Source organism: Triturus cristatus, chromosome 7 (assembly GCF_964204655.1).
Source record: "Triturus cristatus chromosome 7, aTriCri1.1, whole genome shotgun sequence".
In the NCBI taxonomy this organism is placed as follows: domain Eukaryota; kingdom Metazoa; phylum Chordata; class Amphibia; order Caudata; family Salamandridae; genus Triturus; species Triturus cristatus.
The window spans coordinates 716,720,253-716,740,402 of NC_140590.1; the positions used below are offsets into that span (position 1 = coordinate 716,720,253).

At 45.6% G+C, this 20,150-nt stretch overlaps 1 protein-coding gene across 6 annotated transcripts in view; it reads left to right on the forward strand.

The window, feature by feature from the left end:
• The window catches only part of AATK (apoptosis associated tyrosine kinase), a 391,342-nt gene extending 372,788 nt beyond the window's left edge, over positions 1 to 18,554 (forward strand). For all 6 annotated transcript variants that reach the window (XM_085617405.1, XM_085617404.1, XM_085617407.1 and 3 more), the window contains 2 exons: positions 6,871 to 7,086; positions 16,534 to 18,554. In XM_085617405.1, the coding sequence (XP_085473531.1) occupies positions 6,871 to 7,086; positions 16,534 to 16,562 (245 nt within the window). In that variant the 3' untranslated portion in view covers positions 16,563 to 18,554. The remainder of the gene's footprint in view (positions 1 to 6,870; positions 7,087 to 16,533) is intronic.
• The last annotated feature ends 1,596 nt before the right edge of the window (positions 18,555 to 20,150 follow it).

Sequence of the window (20,150 nt, forward strand, 5' to 3'; positions counted from 1 at the left end):
AGATTGAAGCTGGAAAAAGGTTTGCATTTATATAGTGTTTGCTACCCCTGACGAGGCATTGGAGCGCTTTTTTTGGTGAGTAGCACGCTACTCTGGAACCCATAAAGGATTAGTGGTGAGTTGGTATAGTGAACTATAAAATTTGAGAAGTGGACATGTTAGTACGTTATTTTGATTGAAAAGGATAGTGGAGGGATAGAGTGAAGGATTTAGACTTTTTTGGGTTTTTTTTTTGTAGGTCATAGCAGTAGGAGGAGGCTTGGGATGAGTAAAGGGATGTGGAGAGGAAGAGCCAGAGGGAAGAGTTTAGAAAGGCTTGTTTTGGGGGATTGGTATAGTAAAAGAAGTGTCAGATGACACAAGGAAGGGTAGAGTAGGAGACAGTCTAAAAAGGGTTATATTTAGGGATCATAGTAGTGGTATGGGGTTTGGGATGAATGAGAGCGTGGATGTAGAGGATATATTGATAGAGGTATAGGGTGAGAAATAGGGTATTGCATTGGAAAGAGTGGTAGAAAGAGGTTTGAAATGAGTTAAAGAGTTGAGGAAGAAGATATATTGAGCGAGGTATAGGGTGAGAAATAGGGTACTGCATTGGATTTGCTCAATTAGAAGAAAGTAACAAATAAATAGGTCCATAAGTACATGGAAAGTATATAAATGCATAAAGGAGGTAAGTATATGTAGATTAAAGATATTGATAGAGAAATAGGATGAGAAATAGGGTAGCGCATTGAATATGCTTTTTTAGAGGAAAAGTAATAAATATATAGATCCAAGTACATGGAAGGTCTATAGATGCATAAAGGAAGTAAGTATATGGAGATTAAAGATGCATTAGATAAACTCTGGTTTTCAAGTGTTGTTGTACTTAAAAATCTTTTTTTTTTTTTAAACATATTTATTCTACATGTTTATACAAAGCAATACACATATATAGGAACATATCTATAGTACAAATAAATGCTTATATACAGAGGGACATGCTGTATATTTCTGTTTGCGTATGGTGCTTATGTAGGGAAGAGTCAATTCTTGAGTAGTTTTCTGACGATAAGGTGGTTGTCCGTGGATCTTATTTTGGGGAATAAAGAGTTCCATAGTGTGGCTGCTTGAACAGAGAAGGATGTGTCCCCCGTGTTTTTTTTTCTTGTATCTTGGGATTTTGAGGTGAGGTGCCACTCTAGAGCGAAGGTTCCTTTGTTGAATGTGTTTGGTGATTATATTCCTGATGAAGAGTGGTCCCATTCCATGTATCGCTTTGTGGGTGATACAAAGCAGCTTGAACGTGGATCTTCTGGCAACCGGTAACCAGTGCAGGGCTTTCAAGGCAGGTGCGATATGGTCTCGCAGTTTGATATGCAATAGTAGTCTGACAGCCGAGTTCTGAATCCGTTGTAGTCTTTTCATGGTCGTTAAAGGTGATCCGTGATAGAGGCTATTGGCGTAATCGAGTTTTGACAGAACAAGGGAGATGGTATCTTGGACCTTGTGTGGAAATCCCAAATATGGGAAGATTTGTTGCAGAGTTTTTATAGTAACAAAGCTTGATCTTGCTAGTTTGTCCACTTAGGCATTCATCCATAGGTTGGAGTCCATGGTTTCTTACTTCCTTCGATACTTAAGGTGGTGATCCCAGTTCATCAGGCCAGGCGGCAAGCGGGTCGTAATGTTTCCATCGCCACACGTGAGTATTTCCGTTTTGTAAGCATTCAGTTTGAGATGGCTCCAAGTCATCCATTGATCCACAGCTCTGAGACAACTGAAAATTGGCGAGTTTCCAATGTCTTTGGGGCATCCCAGTTGAAGGAGTATTTGTGGTTCATCTGCATAGTTATAGCACGTGAGGTGAAATTGATTGATCAGTACCGGTAATGACTTCAGTTAGATGCTGAAAGCATGGGCCAGATGATAGAGCCTTGAGGGACCCCTGCTTTGTGGAGTATGTTTTGGATGAGAAAGGTGGGGTATGGATGACATTAGTTCTGTTTCGAAGGTATAACACGATCTAGTCTAGAGCAGTTCCCTCTATGCCGACTTCGTAGAGTCTTTGTATCAGAGTGTCATGGTCAACCATGTCAAAGGCAGCCGAGAGGTCCAAGAGGAGTAGCTCAGCAACCCCGTTGCGGTCAACTGTGTTCTTCAGTTCATCCCAGATGGCAAGGAGGGCAGATTCTGTGCGTCTTCCCGGACGGAATCCTGTTTGGAATTCTGAAAGTATGGCATTCTCTTCAATAAATTGTAACATTAGGGCAAATGCTGCTCTTTCTATCAGTTTGCCCAGGAAAGGTCCATTTGTAATGGGTCTGTAGTTGTCAGGGTTCAGGTGATCCAAGTTTGTTTTCTTGAGTAAAGGGTGTATGTATGACTTTTTGAGTTCTTCTGGAAATATTCCGGTAGTTAAGGAATCCTTGATGATTCTTCTTACTGGAGTGGCAGCAGAGGTTAGAAGAATTGTCTTGAAAGTTTCGGTGGACACGGGTCAGAAGGGCTGCCGGCAGGCCTGCTTGCTTTGACCAGGTCCATAAATTCATTGTGTGAAATGTGTTGGAAGGAACGGCGAGGCTGGGTTAGAGTATTCTTGGATTGTTGTTTTGTAAAAGGGTTAGAGCTTTGTCTCTGTTTAAAGTATGAGTCCAATGTGTCTGCTTTGTCCGTGTAATGATTTCCTTCTAGGCAATTTGGTTTACGAAATTCATTGAGTATTTTATAGAATTCTTTATTTGCACATTTAATATTTTGAATTCTGTCTGAATAGCACCTTTTCTTTGCTTTTTTGGTAGCTGACTTGTATAATCTGTTCATTTTCTGTAGACAAAGTTTGTCTTGTTTGGTGTTTGTTTTGAGCCAGGCACATTGCAGCTTTCTAGTTTGTTGTTTTATGTCTTTTATCTCCGTATTTCTCCAAGGTGCTTGTTTTCTTTTGTTCAGTTGTGTGGTTTTGAGTGGTATCAGGATATCAAAAGCTTCCTGTAGCCACTCGTATAGTTTTTGAACAGGATGTATTGTTTCCAGATCTCTACTGGATGTTAGTTGTGTTTTAAGTGTTCCAAATTGAGTTTGTTCGATGGTCGATAGGTGGATGCACGTAAGGTAGTTTTAGGTGAGTCGCTTAGGGTTATTTTAAGTTGAAAAGCAAGCAAATGGTGGTCTGACCATGTGACTGGAGTTATAGTTTAAAAGGTAACTAGTTCGGTATTAGCAAAAATGATATCTAGGATGTGTCCAGCGATGTGTGTGGGTTTGTGGATAATCTGATGCAGGATCAGTGCGTCTAGGCCGGTGATTATTGTTTTCGGATGGGGCATATTGGGTTTGTCAAACCAAATGTTGAGGTCACCCAGAATGCATAGGTTGGAGTGTATTGTTGTCAGGTTGGAAACTGTGTCTAGAAGTGTGTCTGCGAATGTCGCCTTGCTAAGTGGAGGTCTGTAAAGGAGGAAGACGGAAGTTACAGGAGGAAGACGGTGTAGGATTGATTCTGGTGAGAAGAGCCTCACAATTCTTAATGGAGACGTTGTCGACTTTAGTGATATGTAATGTTTGCCTGAACACAACAGCTAGGCCACCTCCTTTTTTGCCTATACGATTTTGGGTAATCGTTTGACCTGAGCCATATCATCTCCCAACCATGAATCACTTATGAATAGTATGTCTGGTTTTGTGTCAGTGAGAAGGTCGTAGATGTGATGCTTGTTTTTAGAGAGCGACCAAGCATTTATTAGTAGACAGTTTAGCGAATGTGCTTTGGTAACAGTGAGACTTTGTTTTGTAGAGGAGTGATCAGCATTGTGTGGGTTTGTAGCAGGTGTTTTTTTTAGTGCTGGTATTAGCTGTATTAGGATAGCAATCATGTAGCTGTTCTGTAACGTGGTCCTCGTCCAGCAGGCTGAGAAGGCATTTTGATGGGTCTGCGTGTGTAGGTGGTGGAGACAGTGTTTGAGAGTGAGTTGGTGCGCTGTGTTGTTTTTGTGGTGTAACATTGTTGTGCAGTAGACGTGGAGAAGCGAAGTTGTGAGGTGTGGCACGTTGCTTATATTGTTTGCATGAGTTTAGGGCGGAAGGTGTATGGGTCAGAGGTGGCGGTGCAACATGTGGGTCATGTAATAAGGTTCCAAATTGTTCAATGGATGAGAGGCGGTTGGAAGAGAGTTGCTGTGTGTGTTAGGTGTGGTGGAAGAGAGAAAGCTTGACACTGTAGTTCCTTTCACCCAAGTGCCCTAAAAAGATGTGTGAGCTCCTGTCTCTGCAGTTCCAGATGAAAGTGGATTCCCGCTTTTGTGGGTCCAGTGAGGCTGTACTGAGGCTAAAGCACTGCATCTGTTTATTGCCTCTTTAACTGTTTGTTTTCTGAGAGTGAACTGCCTCTGGCAGTGGATAGGGCCACCTGTAGGGACAAGTCGCGACAAAGCAGTGTGTATTCACTGCATGTCTTCAGCAGCAGTAGAGCAGTATAATGTGCTGCTGCTGAGCACCTTTGTTGCCCAGCACCTTGGAGCATGGCTACACAAATGCCTCAAGTGAATAACACAATGGGCCACATGTATCAAAATTTGGAATAGCGATTACCTAATTGCAATTTTCAGCGAAACGTAATTAGGTTATCGCTAGTCCTAATGTATGAAACTCCAAGAGTTTCATATAGCGATTCCTAGGGGGTTGCAAATCGACCTACCTCATTAATAATAATGAACTAGATTGCAATTGGTGACCCCCCTAGGAATCGCTAAACTCACGGGGATGTTGGCCTGCTGGGGTCAGCAGACCATCATATCCGTGATTGCTTTTTAATAAAGCAATTTTTTTTTCTAATGCAGACCGTTTTTCTTAAAGGAAAACTGGTTGTATTTAAAAAAGAAAAATTAAGTTTTCTTTCCATGTTTTAAGTGCAGGCAGTAGTCCGTGGGAACACTGCCTGCTCTCAAAAAACATTTGCTTTACCTTTCCCAAAGGGGAAAGGGTCCTTTCGGGACCCTTTCACATTTGTGAATGGCTTACCACCAACTTGAAGTTTGGTTTTAAAATGCAAATGTTTTGCGACTGCATTCAGTCACAAAACATTCATACATACGGTTACTATTTGGTATCTGGAAGGGACGCCCTAAACACGCCCCTTCCAAATACCGAATCGCAAACCCATTTTGCACAGCAATGGAAGCTTTCTTTTTACGACACTTACTCTACCACTGTACTACAAATACAGTCATTTTCTCCTAGAGGTGCAAATTGCTACTAGACCAAAATTGAAAACAAACATTTATGCTTATCTGTAGTCTCTGATGCTATAACGATTTTTTATTTTAGAGTCTGCAGCCAGGCTAACCTTCCCATTAAAAGTGTGGAAAAAGCATGAAGTTACTGGCAATCTCAATCCGTGTTTGCCTCTCTTGTCTCTATTTTCCATCCCTTATTGGTCATTGACGAAGATTCAGGCGTATGTTTATAGACCTAGATTCATGTTAAAGAGAACACACCTCCTTAGAATGACAATGGCTTCTTTCTTTCTGAATGTGACTTGGAAAACTGCCTAAGAATGGAAAATTCAAAGATGCCTCTTAAGGGAAATTAAAGAACTGCTCACAGCGAGCTGACTGGTGCAACTGAAAAGGGATTTTGGGCCCTATAACTGGTGAATCCCCACATGCTTACACACAAATGAAATGGAGCTTGAGAGGGTGGCAGACAACGATAGATCAGCCACTCCCCCTTTCTCTGTTTTGGTGGGGATGTTCGAGTGGAACCAATGATGTCAGCTGACCGGTACCAAAAGGGAGATTGGACTCAACAGTGCTGATAGCTTTCAGGCAGAATGTCAAAGGGTATCTAGAACAACTGGAATGAAGATGTAACCAGGATAGATGTACTGGACAAACTGCAGACCGGTGCGTGATAAGAGCTCCATCTGAAATACTAAGTGCTAAGCTCAGGGCACGAACTGGTTCTTGTTGCAATGTGGACGAGTCAAAGCCTATCACAGGGAGAAATCATTTGATTTCTGATCTGTTGGCAACTCATCTCCATTCAAACCATGGCACCGTGTATACAGATGTTTCGAAAGACGTCTCACAGTATCTTCTGCAGGATGTTTAGCATGTGCCAAGAGGGAGTAATAACTGGCAGCCCCTGTTAATGCAAACTAGAGAAGAGAGAGAAGCCTCACACCTCAAACCCTGGGTTTTGCATCACGTGAGGTGTTTATTCACATGCTGGGCATCATCTTGCAACCATTGGCTGGGCTTCAAAATACAAGTTATTATTCTAGTAAGCTAAACTTTTTAAGTGTTTTCCTTCAACATCCCTAAAACTAGGTCTGTTACAAAGTCAAAAGTCTAGAAAGGGTGTGCGGGGTTTGTTTGTCCTCGCTTGTATACCTTTTTGCTTGTAGACCTGAAATTTCAGCTCAAACCCCTCTTCTCAACTCCTTCATTCTGTATTTCTCCTCCTCAAAATATCTTGGCATCTGCTCACTGCTTGCTTGCTGCCATTTTAGGCAATAAGGCCATAATTCTTTCCACAGTCATAGTATTTGCAAGGGTCAACAGTTTGGACACTTCTGTCCTTTCTAAAGAGGGACATGAAATTAAATGCGAGATAGAGAGGTCTTCCTTAAGCTGATGCTGAGGCTAGGAGCACAATCCTGCCATGCTGGGAGGGGTTCTGGGGCACACCTTCTTCGCACTATACCCTGAGAAAGCCTGGCTTTGTTTAATTGATCCTCAGAAATGGCAAAAAGAAGACTTTTGCCATTTCTGAAGGTGTTGCTTTCTCAAATAAAAAGAGTCCAGAATGTCAGGAAATAAATGCATTATTGGTTAGAAATAATCAGTAACCTTGTAGTCACCCCCTGACGTGGTCTTGGTTTTCTTGCAGGTGGCGGATTCGAGTGGGAGGACGATTTTCCTCTCATTGCAGTGACACCCTCCTTCCCTTCCCCATTGACTTCTGTGAACTCGGTCCTCCCCGCCGCAGCACCAGCGCAGAAGCAAGTAGTACCAGTCCACTTCTCACGCTTTACTGTGTCTCCCGCTGCCGTCTCCAGGTTCTCCATCACACATGTGTCAGACTCTGACATGGAATCTGCCGCAGGTGAGCAGTGGTGGGGACGACGGGGATTACTGGTGGAACACAGGAGTGGAAAGTTGATGATACAGAGAGATGGTGAAGGAAACCCCTCGTTCAATGGTCGCATCACTGTATGCACACAAGGGATGCCAGAACTATCCCAGTTGCTGTTCCATACAAAGCTGTGATGCATGAACTACTCTGTACATTGTTGAGAGCATTCATCTTCTGTTACACTTACCTATGAAGTAAGGTCTGTTGCTGTGCGCAAAGCTTGGAAATGAGGTTGTTGTACACAACTGTGATGTCGGATTCAATTTTGTACGTTGCTGTCACCTTATATTAGCTACAGTTCTGATGTCTTAGCGGCAGCAGCAGTGTCATGTCTGTTTTGTGCTGCTTTGATGTTTCAAAGGGTAGTTGTACACAGCTGTGATTTAAGATTCAGGGCCATGTTGTCTATTGCACACAGCTATGGTGTCAGATTAACTGTTTTATTAAGCTCCCCTTTGGTGAACAGTAGTATTCTGATGGATACATCTGCCAGTGGATTCCTCACCTTGTGAATATCCCCTGCGCCAGCATTCCACGGAACTTTTCTTCCCCAGCATTCCACGTCGACGTGGGCGACGTCACAAAACATCGGCTCCGCACGCGACTCCGTACGACGTCATCGGAGCCATAAGAAGCCCACGTCGGCGTGATGACGTCAGTTCCCTTTTTTCCGCGCCGTCGACGCGCAACGGTTTTTTCCCAGTGCTCTCTAGATACTTTGTAATCTAGTGGTGTATTCTTGTTAAAATCGGAATGTCTTCGACGAGGAAGTCGGGCTTTAAGCCCTGTAGGGAGTGCGGAGGCCTGATGTCCATGACGGATCCGCATCAGAATTGTTTATGGTGTCTCTCTTCTGATCATGATGTGGATGAGTGCGGGTGCTGTAGGAGCATGAATCCTAAAGCACTGAAGGAGAGGAAGACCAAACTCTTCATGAAGAAGATCGGTGAGGAGAAGAGAGGGAGGAAAAAGGAGAAGTCCAGGCGGGAGTCTTCGACTTCGAGGTCGTCGAAGTCGAAGAAGCACCATAAGAAGAGGAAGCATTCTTCTCGGCGTCGGTCCTCGAAGTCTAAGAGGTCGAGATCGGCTTCGCCTCGTCGACGTCAGAGCAAGATCTTGTCTCCTTCGCCTTCTCCGGATAAGTCTTCGAAGTCTCCCTCTCCGAAGCGGACTCCGGCTCGTTCCCCAACGCCGTCTCCGGCGCCGTCCAAGGCTTCGACTCCTGGTCGGGTGGAATCTGATGTGGAGCAGGAGCAGGAAGAGTCTGTCCCGGTGCCTGATGACTCCGTGGTTCCGGTGGAGGATTCGGAGGAGCCGACGCCGGTGGCTCCACAGGAGGATACAGGGGCAGTTCCTTATCCCCAATTCCCGGCTCCAGGTACGGATCCTTCGGGATTTCTGAATGCCATGTATGGCATTTTTCAGAGAGCATCCTTCCCATCCGGAGCACCAGCAGGTCCCGTGGGTCCGATGGCGTTTTCTTTAGGAGTGCCGCAGCAATACGCTCAGGCTCCTTTTCTGCCTTTTATGCCGATGGCGCCTTCTTGGCAGTTTCCGGCGCCGGTTGGGAATCCGGCTCGACCTCGGATGGATGGTCAATCTTCGGAGCCTTCTTTGACGCCGAGGCCGACTCCATCGACGCCGCATCCGGCGCCGCCGACTCCACCTGTAGCGCCTCCGACGCCGATGCCTTTGGCTCCACCGACGCCGCGTACGACGTCGACGACGCCGGCTCCCCGGAATCGATCGAGGCGGGAGGCCCAAAGTGTTTTGGAGGAGGAAAGATTTCGGGCTGAGGTGGAAGAAGGTGAAGTGGACTCTTCTTCGGATGAGTTTGGAGGTATAGAGGTAGCAAGTGGTTTGGATACCACCCCGGAGTGGGAGCATGCTTCTGCAAGGTCTTCTCCACCACAGGAATTGGCGCCCTACCATGTTGTGATCAAGAAGGCCGCGGAGTTGTTAGATCTGCAGCTGCCCTCTGTGGAATACAAGTCCAATCTGCTCACAGAGGTGTTGCACTCCCCGACGTCGGCTTCTGAGCCTTTGCTACCTTTCAATGAGGCTCTCTTGGAACCAGTATTGGAGGTGTGGAAGAAGCCTCTGTCAGCTCCAGCAGTTTGCAGGCAGGTGGCAAGGAGATACAGGGTTGCGCCAGGAGACCCGGATTTTTTATCCACGCATCCTTCTCCGGAGAGCCTAGTGGTGCAGGCTTCATGTTCTAAACATGCCTCGGGTGCTTTCCCCCAATCTCCTGCTGATAGGGAGTCGAAGAAAGTTGATCAGGCGGCCAAAAAGTCTTTCTCCTCAGGAAGTATGGCATTGAAGTCATCAAATGCTACGTGCTTGCTGGGGCGTTATGTTCATGCCCTGATGGACTCTATAAAAACTCTGGCCCCTAAGTTACCTGAGGGGGATAAGTCGTCCTTCATGGAGGTTGTGGCGGACACTCAGGCAGCTGCCAGGCAGGTGATCCAGTCTGGGCTGGATACGGCGGACTCTGTGGCGAGAATTATGGGGTCGTCCATTGCCGCGAGGAGACAAGCATGGCTCCGTTCCTCAGGGTTTTCTGCGGATGTCCAGGCCACGCTGGTGGATCTGCCCTTTGATGGACAAAAGTTGTTTGGGGAGAAGGCAGATTCTGCTCTTCAACGTTTTAAGGACAGTAGGTTAACGGCGAAGTCCTTGGGTCTGCAGGTTCCTGTGAGAGGTTCAACTTTCCGTAAGGCTAGGGGATTCGGAAGGTCATCCTTTCGCTCCTTTCGACAGCCACAACAGCAGCAGCAACAACAGCAGCAGAATCCCCTCTATCGCTCCTATAGAGGGAAGCAAAGGGGTCGGAGAGGTTCTGGTCGTAACCCCTCTTCTTCCTCCTCCTCCTCTGCTCCAAATGAGGCTTCAGGGAAGCAGCCCTAGATCCCCCATCCCGGATCATGTAAGACCTGTGGGGGGTCGGGTGTCCTACTTTCTACGGGGTTGGAAATCTGTTACAACCGACCTTTGGGTTTTGAACCTCGTAGAGACTGGGTACGCCCTTCCCTTTCGGGAGTTTCCTCCCCCTTACCCTCCTTGCCAAGGTTATTGCTCGGAGGACCACCTGCTTCTCCTGCAGAAAGAAGTTCAAGCTTTGTTTCAGAAGGGCGCAATAGAGGTGGTTCCGGAGCAGGAAAGGGGTCAGGGATGCTACTCCCGGTATTTCCTGATCCCCAAGAAGGACGGCAGATTGCGTCCGATTCTGGACCTCAGAATCTTGAATTTTTACCTGAAACAGGAGAAGTTCAAGATGCTGACCCTTGCGCAGGTTCTTCAAGCGTTGCAGCAAGGAGACTGGATGGTGTCGCTCGACTTGCAGGACGCGTACTTCCATGTCCCAATCCTGAAGTCGCACAGGAAGTATCTCCGTTTTACGGTTGGGTCGCAACACTACCAGTTTGCGGTCCTCCCGTTTGGTCTTACTACCGCACCTCGAGTCTTCACAAAGGTGATGGCAGTGGTGGCTGCTCATCTCAGGAGGTCGGGGATTCCGGTTTTCCCCTACCTGGACGACTGGCTTCTGAAGGCAGAGTCCCCAGGGATGGTGCAGCGTCATCTGCAGGTGACAACTCAGCTGTTATTCGACTTGGGTTTTTCGATCAATGTGCCCAAGTCTCACCTGGTGCCCTCTCAACGCAACCTGTTTATAGGGGCAGTACTGGACACTACTGTGTGTCGAGCATTCCCTCCTCCTCAAAGGATTCTCGACATTCAGGAGATGGTCCCTTTATTCCACAGTGGAGCGGTTGTTCCAGTTCTGAAGGTCCTTCGCCTGCTCGGTCTGTTCGCTTCCTGCATTCTGTTGGTCAACCATGCACGCTGGCACATGAGGGCGCTCCAGTGGTGCCTCCGCAAGCAGTGGTATCAGCACAACGGGGATCTCGGGGAGTCGATCAAGATCTCCGGAGAAGCTGCAGCGGATCTGTCTTGGTGGAGCGTGGAGGGCAATCTGTCCCAAGGAAAGCCTTTCCATCTACCTCCATCGGTGGCCACAGTGATAACGGATGCCTCCACCCTAGGGTGGGGTGCTCATCTGGGGGATCTGGAGATCAAGGGTCTTTGGTCTCCAGAGGAGAGGTTGTTTCATATCAACCTTCTGGAGTTGCGGGCGATTCGTTTGGCACTCAAGGCCTTTCTCCCTTCCCTTCGCGGTCAGTCAGTTCAAGTCCTGACGGACAACACGACCGCGATGTGGTATATAAACAAACAGGGAGGAGTAGGGTCTCTTTGTCTCTGCAGAGAGGCCCTGCGTCTGTGGTCCTGGGCTCAGGACCATCAGATTTGTCTGATGGCAAATCATCTGGCCGGGGTGCTGAACGTGCGTGCGGACAGTCTCAGTCGGCAGTTCTCCGCCGACCACGAGTGGAGGCTCCATCCGGAGGTGGTTCGTCACGTCTTTCGGACGTGGGGGACTCCTCGGGTGGACCTGTTTGCCACCCGAGAGAACGCGCACTGCCCGTCATTCTGCAGTCTCCAGTTTCCGATGCAGGGGGCGTTGGGGGACGCGTTTCAGTTGAGTTGGGGCTCACGACTCCTTTACGCGTTTCCTCCCATACCCTTGATTCCTCGGGTTCTGAGGAAAATTCGCCAAGACCGGGCCCAAGTCATTTTGGTCGCCCCGGACTGGCCAAGAAGGGTGTGGTACACAGATCTTCTCCACCTCTCCTCGTGCCCTCCGCTCCGTCTCCCTCTGAGGGCAGACCTCCTCTTGCAGTCGGAGGGGCAGGTTCTACACCCCCACCTCCAGAGCTTACACCTTCATGCCTGGAGATTGAACGGGGCAACCTGAGTTCCTTCTCTCTCCCACCTGATGTGGTGGACGTTATTTTATCGGCCAGGCGACACTCCACCAAGTCCATATACTCTTACAGGTGGTCTAAGTTTGTAAAATGGTGTGGGGAGAGGTCCATTGACCCTTTAAAGGCTCATCTTTCTGATGTGCTTCAGTTTGCTCTTTCCTTGGCTCAGCAGGGCTGTGCTGTGGCCACGGTCAAGGGCTACCTTTCGGCCTTATCGGCATTTCTGTGCCTCCCAGATCAACCTTCGCTATTTAAATCTCCGGTTGTTCTGAGGTTCATCAAGGGCCTTACAAACATGTTTCCTCCTACTCCATTTGTAATGCCTCAGTGGGACCTTAATCTTGTCTTAACCTTTTTAATGGGGTCCCCATTTGAGCCTCTTCATAATTGTCCTTTGAGGCTGTTGTCCTTTAAGGTGGTTTTTCTTGTCGCCATAACCTCGGCAAGGAGGGTAAGTGAGCTTCAAGCTCTTAGTTCCAAACCTCCTTTTCTTACCTTACATGCTGAAAGGATGGTTCTCAGGACCAGGGCTGCTTTCCTGCCAAAAGTTGTTACTCCTTTCCATTTGGGGCAGTCTATTACCCTCCCTGTTTTTTATCCACCCCCTCATCCTTCCAAAGAAGAAGAAAGACTCCATCGCCTTGACCCGAAGAGGGCTATGAGTTTTTATTTGGACAGGACCAAGGACTTTCGTATTGATGACCAGCTTTTTATTGGCTACGTTGGTCGTTCTAAAGGTAAAGCGGTGCACAAGCGCACGCTGTCAAGATGGATTATACTGACCATCAAGATCTGCTACGCCCTGGCTGGTAAGACTCCTCCTGAGGGTATTCGTGCTCACTCTACTAGAGCTAAGTCTTCAACATCTGCTCTGGCCCGGGGTGTTCCTGTGGCAGATATTTGTAAGGCCGCGACTTGGGCCTCCCTCCATACTTTCGCAAAGCATTATTGCTTGGACTCTGAGATGAGGAGGGAGGGCCACTTCGCGCGCTCTGTCTTGCAAGACTTTCTGGTATAGAAAGGTGGACACCCTCCTCCGGGAGTGGGGACTGCTGTGGGAATCTATTCACAAGGTGAGGAATCCACTGGCAGATGTATCCATCAGAAGAACAAGTTACTTACCTTCGGTAACGCTTTTTCTGGTGGATACAGTATCTGCCTGTGGATTCCTCACCAACCCACCCGCCTCCCCGTTGTCCACCTTTTGTATACCATGAAATAGGTCTTGTTTGAAATGCTTGTATTTTCTCTTGTACATTTGTAGGAAATGCTTGTTTGATTAGCATTCCTTTGTTTTGTATGCTATGTATATGTATTGGTTTTCTATATACTGTGTATACTTGGGATTGTCGTTGGTTCACCTGTTCGCCTCGAAGGCACGGAAAAAATGGGTGGAACTGACGTCATCACGCCGACGTGGGCTTCTTATGGCTCCGATGACGTCGTACGGAGTCGCGTGCGGAGCCGATGTTTTGTGACGTCGCCCACGTCGACGTGGAATGCTGGGGAAGAAAAGTTCCGTGGAATGCTGGCGCAGGGGATATTCACAAGGTGAGGAATCCACAGGCAGATACTGTATCCACCAGAAAAAGCGTTACCGAAGGTAAGTAACTTGTTCTGCACATTTATCATGTAGTAGCCTCAATAACATTATTTATAATGCATTGCGGAACAGACCATTAACTCTGCACTATATAACCTTTTAAAAAAGGGGACAGTTTGTTGCAGATGTTCACTAAGAAAAGAAAGCCCAAATGGGAAGCGAATAATCTAATTTAAACTAAATGCAGAGTGAAGACAATCTTTATGATACCTCTATCAACGGAGGAGAAGGGCCCAAAGCAAACAACACTCAAAGCATAATATGTACAACATTGGATAGGAAATGTGTCCTTAAAAAATATAACCGGAAACCAGTGTTGTGCAGTTAGTTTACAGAAGAAATTATTGTTGGACTTTGCAACATGAGTAAAACCATAGTATTAAGCACACATTGCTAACTGTGTTTACCTCCTTAATATTTTATGTATACAAGTTTAAGAAGTCATTTTAGACCGAATGATCCCACTATGCCTTCGCTACGTTTCAGCCCTTTTCTCCCAGTTTTCAAGATCATCATCAGGTCAAGGATCGGACTGTTTAACAAAACTGTTTTGAAAGAATGTTTACAATTAGTGGAATGAAAAAAACAAGGTACTTGTGTCTAAGGCATCATTGCTCATCTAAAGAAATTCTTTTACATACTTCATGTTGCTTATTTACACCATTAGAAGGGCTGGGTGTACGGCCTATTAAGAATATTGGCAACAGTTTCATGAAAGTTCGATATCATTGTTTATCTTTAAGTCCAGTAACAGTACTTTTAACCTCGCCTAATAGAAGGTGGATGTATAGCCTAAAACATTTATTAGAAAAGTATTGGATTCATTAATTTCATTTACTTGACCGTCAGAAGGCAAATAAGCATTATTGTTCACAATAGCTTACCTCATGCTCTATAAGTAAACAGCCCAGTTCATTAAATAAAAGGACTTCCAGGAGCGGGGTGCTCACAACGCCGTTTGAGGCAATCGTGTACAGCACGGCTGTTGTCTGAGTAATGCTGTTGTACATAGTTGTGATGACAGATTAGGTATTGTACACACAGCTGTGATTTAAGGAGTGTTTGTGTAAAAGCTGTGATGTCTGATTAGTTCCCATATCCAACTGTAGTAGAGAGAAACTTGTGGTCACTGGTAGGCACTGGGGCTGCAATTGTAAGGAGCTGGGAGTACAGGGCTAGGTAAGGAGCAAAAAAGAAGAGAAACTTTTACCTCACAGGGGGTCGTATTTACACCCATGAAAGTCGCCATGGCCGCCTTCTAGCCATGTCTTTTTGCGGTGTGGGGCTGGTTTGAAAATGTTTTCCTGGGCAGATTTTGGTTTCCAGTCCGGCCTTGTACCTCTCACTGAAATGCTATGAGTTTGATGGGAATAGAGAGAGGGACATCCCTTCGTTTCCCAGTCAAGGGCATTGAGTTTGGTTGGAAAAATCGAGAGACAATTATTACAGTTGGATATAGAGGATGGTTGACCGAAAAATCAACTCTCTGTTCAGTGGAATGGCAGTGCAGGACCATTTTAATCCTAATCCCATTTTAGCCTTACTTGGAATAGGCACAGTTGTGGTTGCCTGCGTATCTACCTAAATGTATTGCACGTGTGTTGGCCATTTCTTTTCATAAATCTGAGTCATTTAACCTCACTGTCCCTTGGTACAGTGACTAAATTAATACATGTCCGCAAGGCAATATATTCACAGCCTTGGGCATTCATTTGAAAAGATTTTGGTATTCTGGGAATACACCATGATTAAACTGCAATGCACCAATTCTCCTGTTATTTACAGAAGGGTCACCTAGGCTCTGATTACGAGCTGCACGGTATAGGGCCACAGTAAAATCACATGGGATTATACTGGTACCCTTGCGATAAAGTCAAACCTCATACATTGCAATTATGATTAAGGCTCCCTGTTTTGCATTTTTACTGAGTTTTACAGATAAATACAGACAGAAAACCATTTATTTTCTTGTCTGTATTTATTTTTAAATGTGGCTAAAAACGGAAATTGGGTGCAATTTTAATAATTCTAAATACACTTTGCCATGACTGCCAGGCCAATAACTGTGTGGATTGATAGGTAAGGCGGTTAAAAAAGAAAGGAATTTTAGTAAAGAGACTTAAGCAGCAGTAGATATGCACAAGGCGGATACTGAAATGTGCATATTTTCATATAAGGGCATTGATTTATCTTCTGCATTTCACTGAAACTTGGCAGGTATTCAAGCATGACTGCATATTTATTGGTTAAATAAATGTGAAAATATACCAGTTTCAACTTTCGTTTTTTCACAAACCCATAATAAATATGGATAAATACAGATAAAGTTGACAAAAAATAAATATGGATAGATACAGACAGAAATGTCAATAAAATGGATACCATAAAACCGTGGATCCCTAAATTTATGAGTAATCCCCCCATGGAATGGGAAATAACCACGTGGGGCCAATTTTTGCAGTCATTAAACCAGATGAAATTTGCTATTCTATATTTTTTTACCACATGTATTTACCACCTGCTCTGAGCTGGTGCTAAATGTAAGCGCTGAACTGTGTGAGGGACAAGAGAGGGGACGGGAGAGAGTAGTTAAGGGAAGGAAAAGCTTTTTTCTGCCATGGGGGGACATTATCTGCTCCCCCGTTAGAAAATTGATTGAGGATTGGCAACAGAATCATGGGCCGACTAAATCAGATAAGGTGCTCCCACGCCTGGTAAAACAAGTTGAGGCAAAATCGACCCATTTGGAATCAGGTGGAGCTGAATTCAACGAGATGACTCCTCTCTCCATGACTGTGACCTGCCCAATGGACTCCAGCTGGCATAGCGCTCTTTAGGTTGCGCTATACGTAGGCGTGAACACTCCAATTCTTCTTCTGTGCCCTCATTATATTTGGCAGAGGTCAGGGTTCATATTGCTGAATGTAATTAATGTATGACAAAGATAAAAATTGTCCTTTTCTTTTCTGTTTCCTTTGATTCCAGGCAGCAGTGAGGATGGTGAGAGGGAGTGAACACTCAATGGCACAGTGGGGGTTCTTGGGCCCCATGGATTGGTTCAAGGAACGTAGATGGCAATGGTGGATACACCGATGGCAAGAAGAGGATTTGAGATTTGTACAAAGCTGTATCATCGGTGCCTCAAGTCCTTGACGGCACCCCTGGCATCGAGCCACAAAAACATAGGAAATACATTTATATTTTTGAGGCAGATTTTATGAAAGGGCATTCGTTTTGCTGCTATTAAAGAGGCATTTCCCCAGTCCACCCACCATGTGTGGTGGTTGGTATGTGTGGGTGCCAGAACGCTTGCCCACACTTATAATGGGTGTGTATGCATGCAAATACGCCAAGAGACAACACTGGACATAGAGACGTCTCACTTCACCATCACATGCTTCTTGTGGCCTTTGGCCCAATCATCTGCCTTTGCAGAGTATGTGCTCTGCCACCTGTTGATTTCTCGACTACTTGATTCCTGGGGTATGTACACAAGCTTTGCACGTCTGCACTTTTTGGACAGGGTGGCAGGCACTGGTAGGATGGTTTAATGGTCCCTCATTGCAGCGCGGCACTTTTTCCTCAGTCGTCTGCACACTTCATATGATGGGATTTTATTTTCTTACCTCGTGTCATTTGCTTCCCTTTTTGGTTGTCACCTACTGATGTTTTTAAATTTTTTTTTATTTATTTTTTTAAAAAACATTTCCCTTAACCCTGTACTCTGCTCTAGAGTTTTTTATTTGCACTCTGCTAGAGAAAAATGCCCCCAAACAGTCCATATAACAAATGCTCTATTGCCTACTGACTAAGGAAGTAGATTGCACAAGGAAAAAGAAAGGGCATGGCTACAGACTAATTCAAGTCAATGGTGTTCTAGTACGCAGGAACTTTGGCAGACCTCCCATGTACCGCCTGTTTCTGTGTGTGTGTACATATATCATGTAAAGGGACAGTGCGCATCTGGCACAGGCCAGCTTTCGTCCCAAAGATGATGGATGTGTCAAACTTGCATCACTATTTTAAAAAGGAGCCGGCAACTATGTACAGTACATATCCTCTCCTTTCGAGCCTAACCATCACATTGTTTGTTGGTGCATATTTTTTTAAACAATGATGTCTGTACTTTTACTGGAACATTTCTTGGCAACCATTGCTTCTATTGAGAAGGATATTTGTGCTTTTCACGCTACGTCTGCATGGATGCTTAACTTCGCAGTACTGAAGGCATCAACTCAAGTCCCAGCTGGTCCTTGCGAGAGTGGTCAGGAGAGGTACACATAGATTGCGCTCAGTGCAATGGGAATATGTTGTGTCTCCCAGCCCTTAACAGCGCCCTCTGCACTCCTTCACCCCGTGTGCTCTGGTTTTAAATGTGTTGTGGTGGTAGGACAGCAACAACCATCCCTGGGCAGTTTCTCCAAGAAACACTGGCCTGCAAACATCGGCCATTGGGTAATAGGGCGATTGGTGAGATTTTGATCTGCCATGTTCGGTTTAGCATTGCTTCAAGAACTGTGCAGGCCAGCTGCACATAACTACCAGAAACACAAACTAAAACTGGACATCATTGGTGTTTCATAGGACGAACATTCGGGATGGCGCATTGTCTTATCACTCATGTAGACACCTTGTGAAGAACTGGTGACTGTGCCCAAGGAGAATGAGGAACCTCAAACCAGGACCTGGGTCAGGGTGTGCTCTCGACGAAGTGTCTGAATGCCAGGACAGTTCCAGATCCAGCAATGGGCAGCCTGAAAGTCCTCTTCTCGAGGGCACGCTGCTCTCCTCTATGGCCTCCCCCACTCCTAGAAATTGCCAAGCATTGTAGTGCATAGAGACAAACGAAGATCTTTCATAATTAGTAGTAGATGTTCTACCTTTTGCAAGTTAAACTCGTGTTACTAGTGTAGCAAAGCAGTTTCACTGCAATCTGTACTATTTTTGTAAAAATTAAAAAGTACTACTATATCAACTAAATGAATAAAAACAGACGATATAAATTATTATTGCCAAAGAGATGTAAGGACTTTGAGGCATTGAGGTTTTCTTTTTTTAATTCCTTTTAATGTTATTTTTTAAATGTGAGATGGTATTATATCAAGCTCTGGACAATTGCAATTAAAGAGGACAGATTGAAGGAATCTTTTACTAAGAAGTGACTTGTGCATTTTCCATACGGCTCCGTGGCGTGGGAGCATTCGGTTCTCATTCTCTCTCTCTCTCTCTCTCTCTGTCTCTGTCTCTGTCTCTCTCTCTCTCTCTCTCTCTCTCTCTCTCTCTCTCTCTCTCTCTCTCTCTCTCTCTCTCTCTCTCATGTTCTCTTTCCTCTAGTGTTCTCTCTCTCTCCTCAAATGTGTTCTCGCTCTCTCTCTCCTCTGTGTTCTCGCTCTCTCTCTCCTCTAATGTTCTCTCTCTCTAATGTTCTCTCTCTCTCTCTCTCTTCTTGTGTTCTCGCTCTCTCTCTCTCACCTCTAGTGTTCTCCCTCTCTCTCCTCTAGTGTTCTCCCTCTCTCTCTCCTCTAGTGTTTTCCCTCTCTCTCTCTCCTCTAGTGTTCTCTCCCTCTCTCCCCCCTCTAGTGTTCTCACCCCTCTAGTGTTCTCTCTCTCCCCCTCTAGTGTTCTCACTCCTCTAGTGTTCTCTCTCCTCTAGTGTTATCTCTCCTCTAGTGTTCTCTCTCTAGTGTTCTCTCTCTCTCCCCTCTAATGTGTTCTCTCTCTCTCCCCTCTAATGTTCTCTCTCTCTCCCCTCTAGTGTTCTCTCTCTCTCTCTCCTCTAGTGTTCACCCTCTCTCTCTCCTCTAGTGTTCTCTCTCTCCCACCTCTAGTGTTATCCCCCTCTAGTATTCTCTCCCCTCTAGTATTCTCTCCCCTCTAGTGTTCTCTCCCCTCTAGTGTTCTCTCTCCTCTTGTGTTATCTCTCCTCTTGTGTTATCTCCTCTAGTGTTCTCTCTCTAGTTTTCTCTCTCTCTCCCCTCTAATGTGTTCTCTCTCTCTCTCCTCTAATGTTCTCTCTCTCTCTCCCCCCTCTAGTGTTATCCCCCTCTAGTATTCTCTCCCCTCTAGTGTTCTCTCTCTCTCTCTCTCTCCTCTCTAGTATTTTCTCCCTCTCTCTTCTCTAGTGTTTTCCCTCTCTCTTCTCTAGTGTTCTCTCTCTCCCCCCTCTAGTGTTCTCTCTGTGTCAGCGTTCTGTCTCCCTACACTCAACATGGTTCCATTTGTGCTGTTTTCACATTCTTTTCCTTTGTTTATGTATGCCAAAAGGCCATTGCACTGCTCTTCTGGTATCTACCTCTATCCTTCCCTCTGTTTTCCAATACCCTTTGAGTGTTGTAGTATACCATATGCTTTTACCCAGTGTAACTTTCCTGCCACACTTAGTATGCCCCTCTACCTTTGGTTTTGTTCCTATGCCAGGTTTCACCTGTATTAATCCTTCATGGGTATTCAAGTTTCCTGGTGGAATATATACACATGGTTTGTACTATTTCCATATCACTTTGCACTAGCTTTGTAGTTTCTCCTTTTGTCCGAAGTGTATTTAAGTTTTCTTCACGTGTTTTTCCCATGCCTTTGTGCTGTCTCAGTATACATTCATGTAA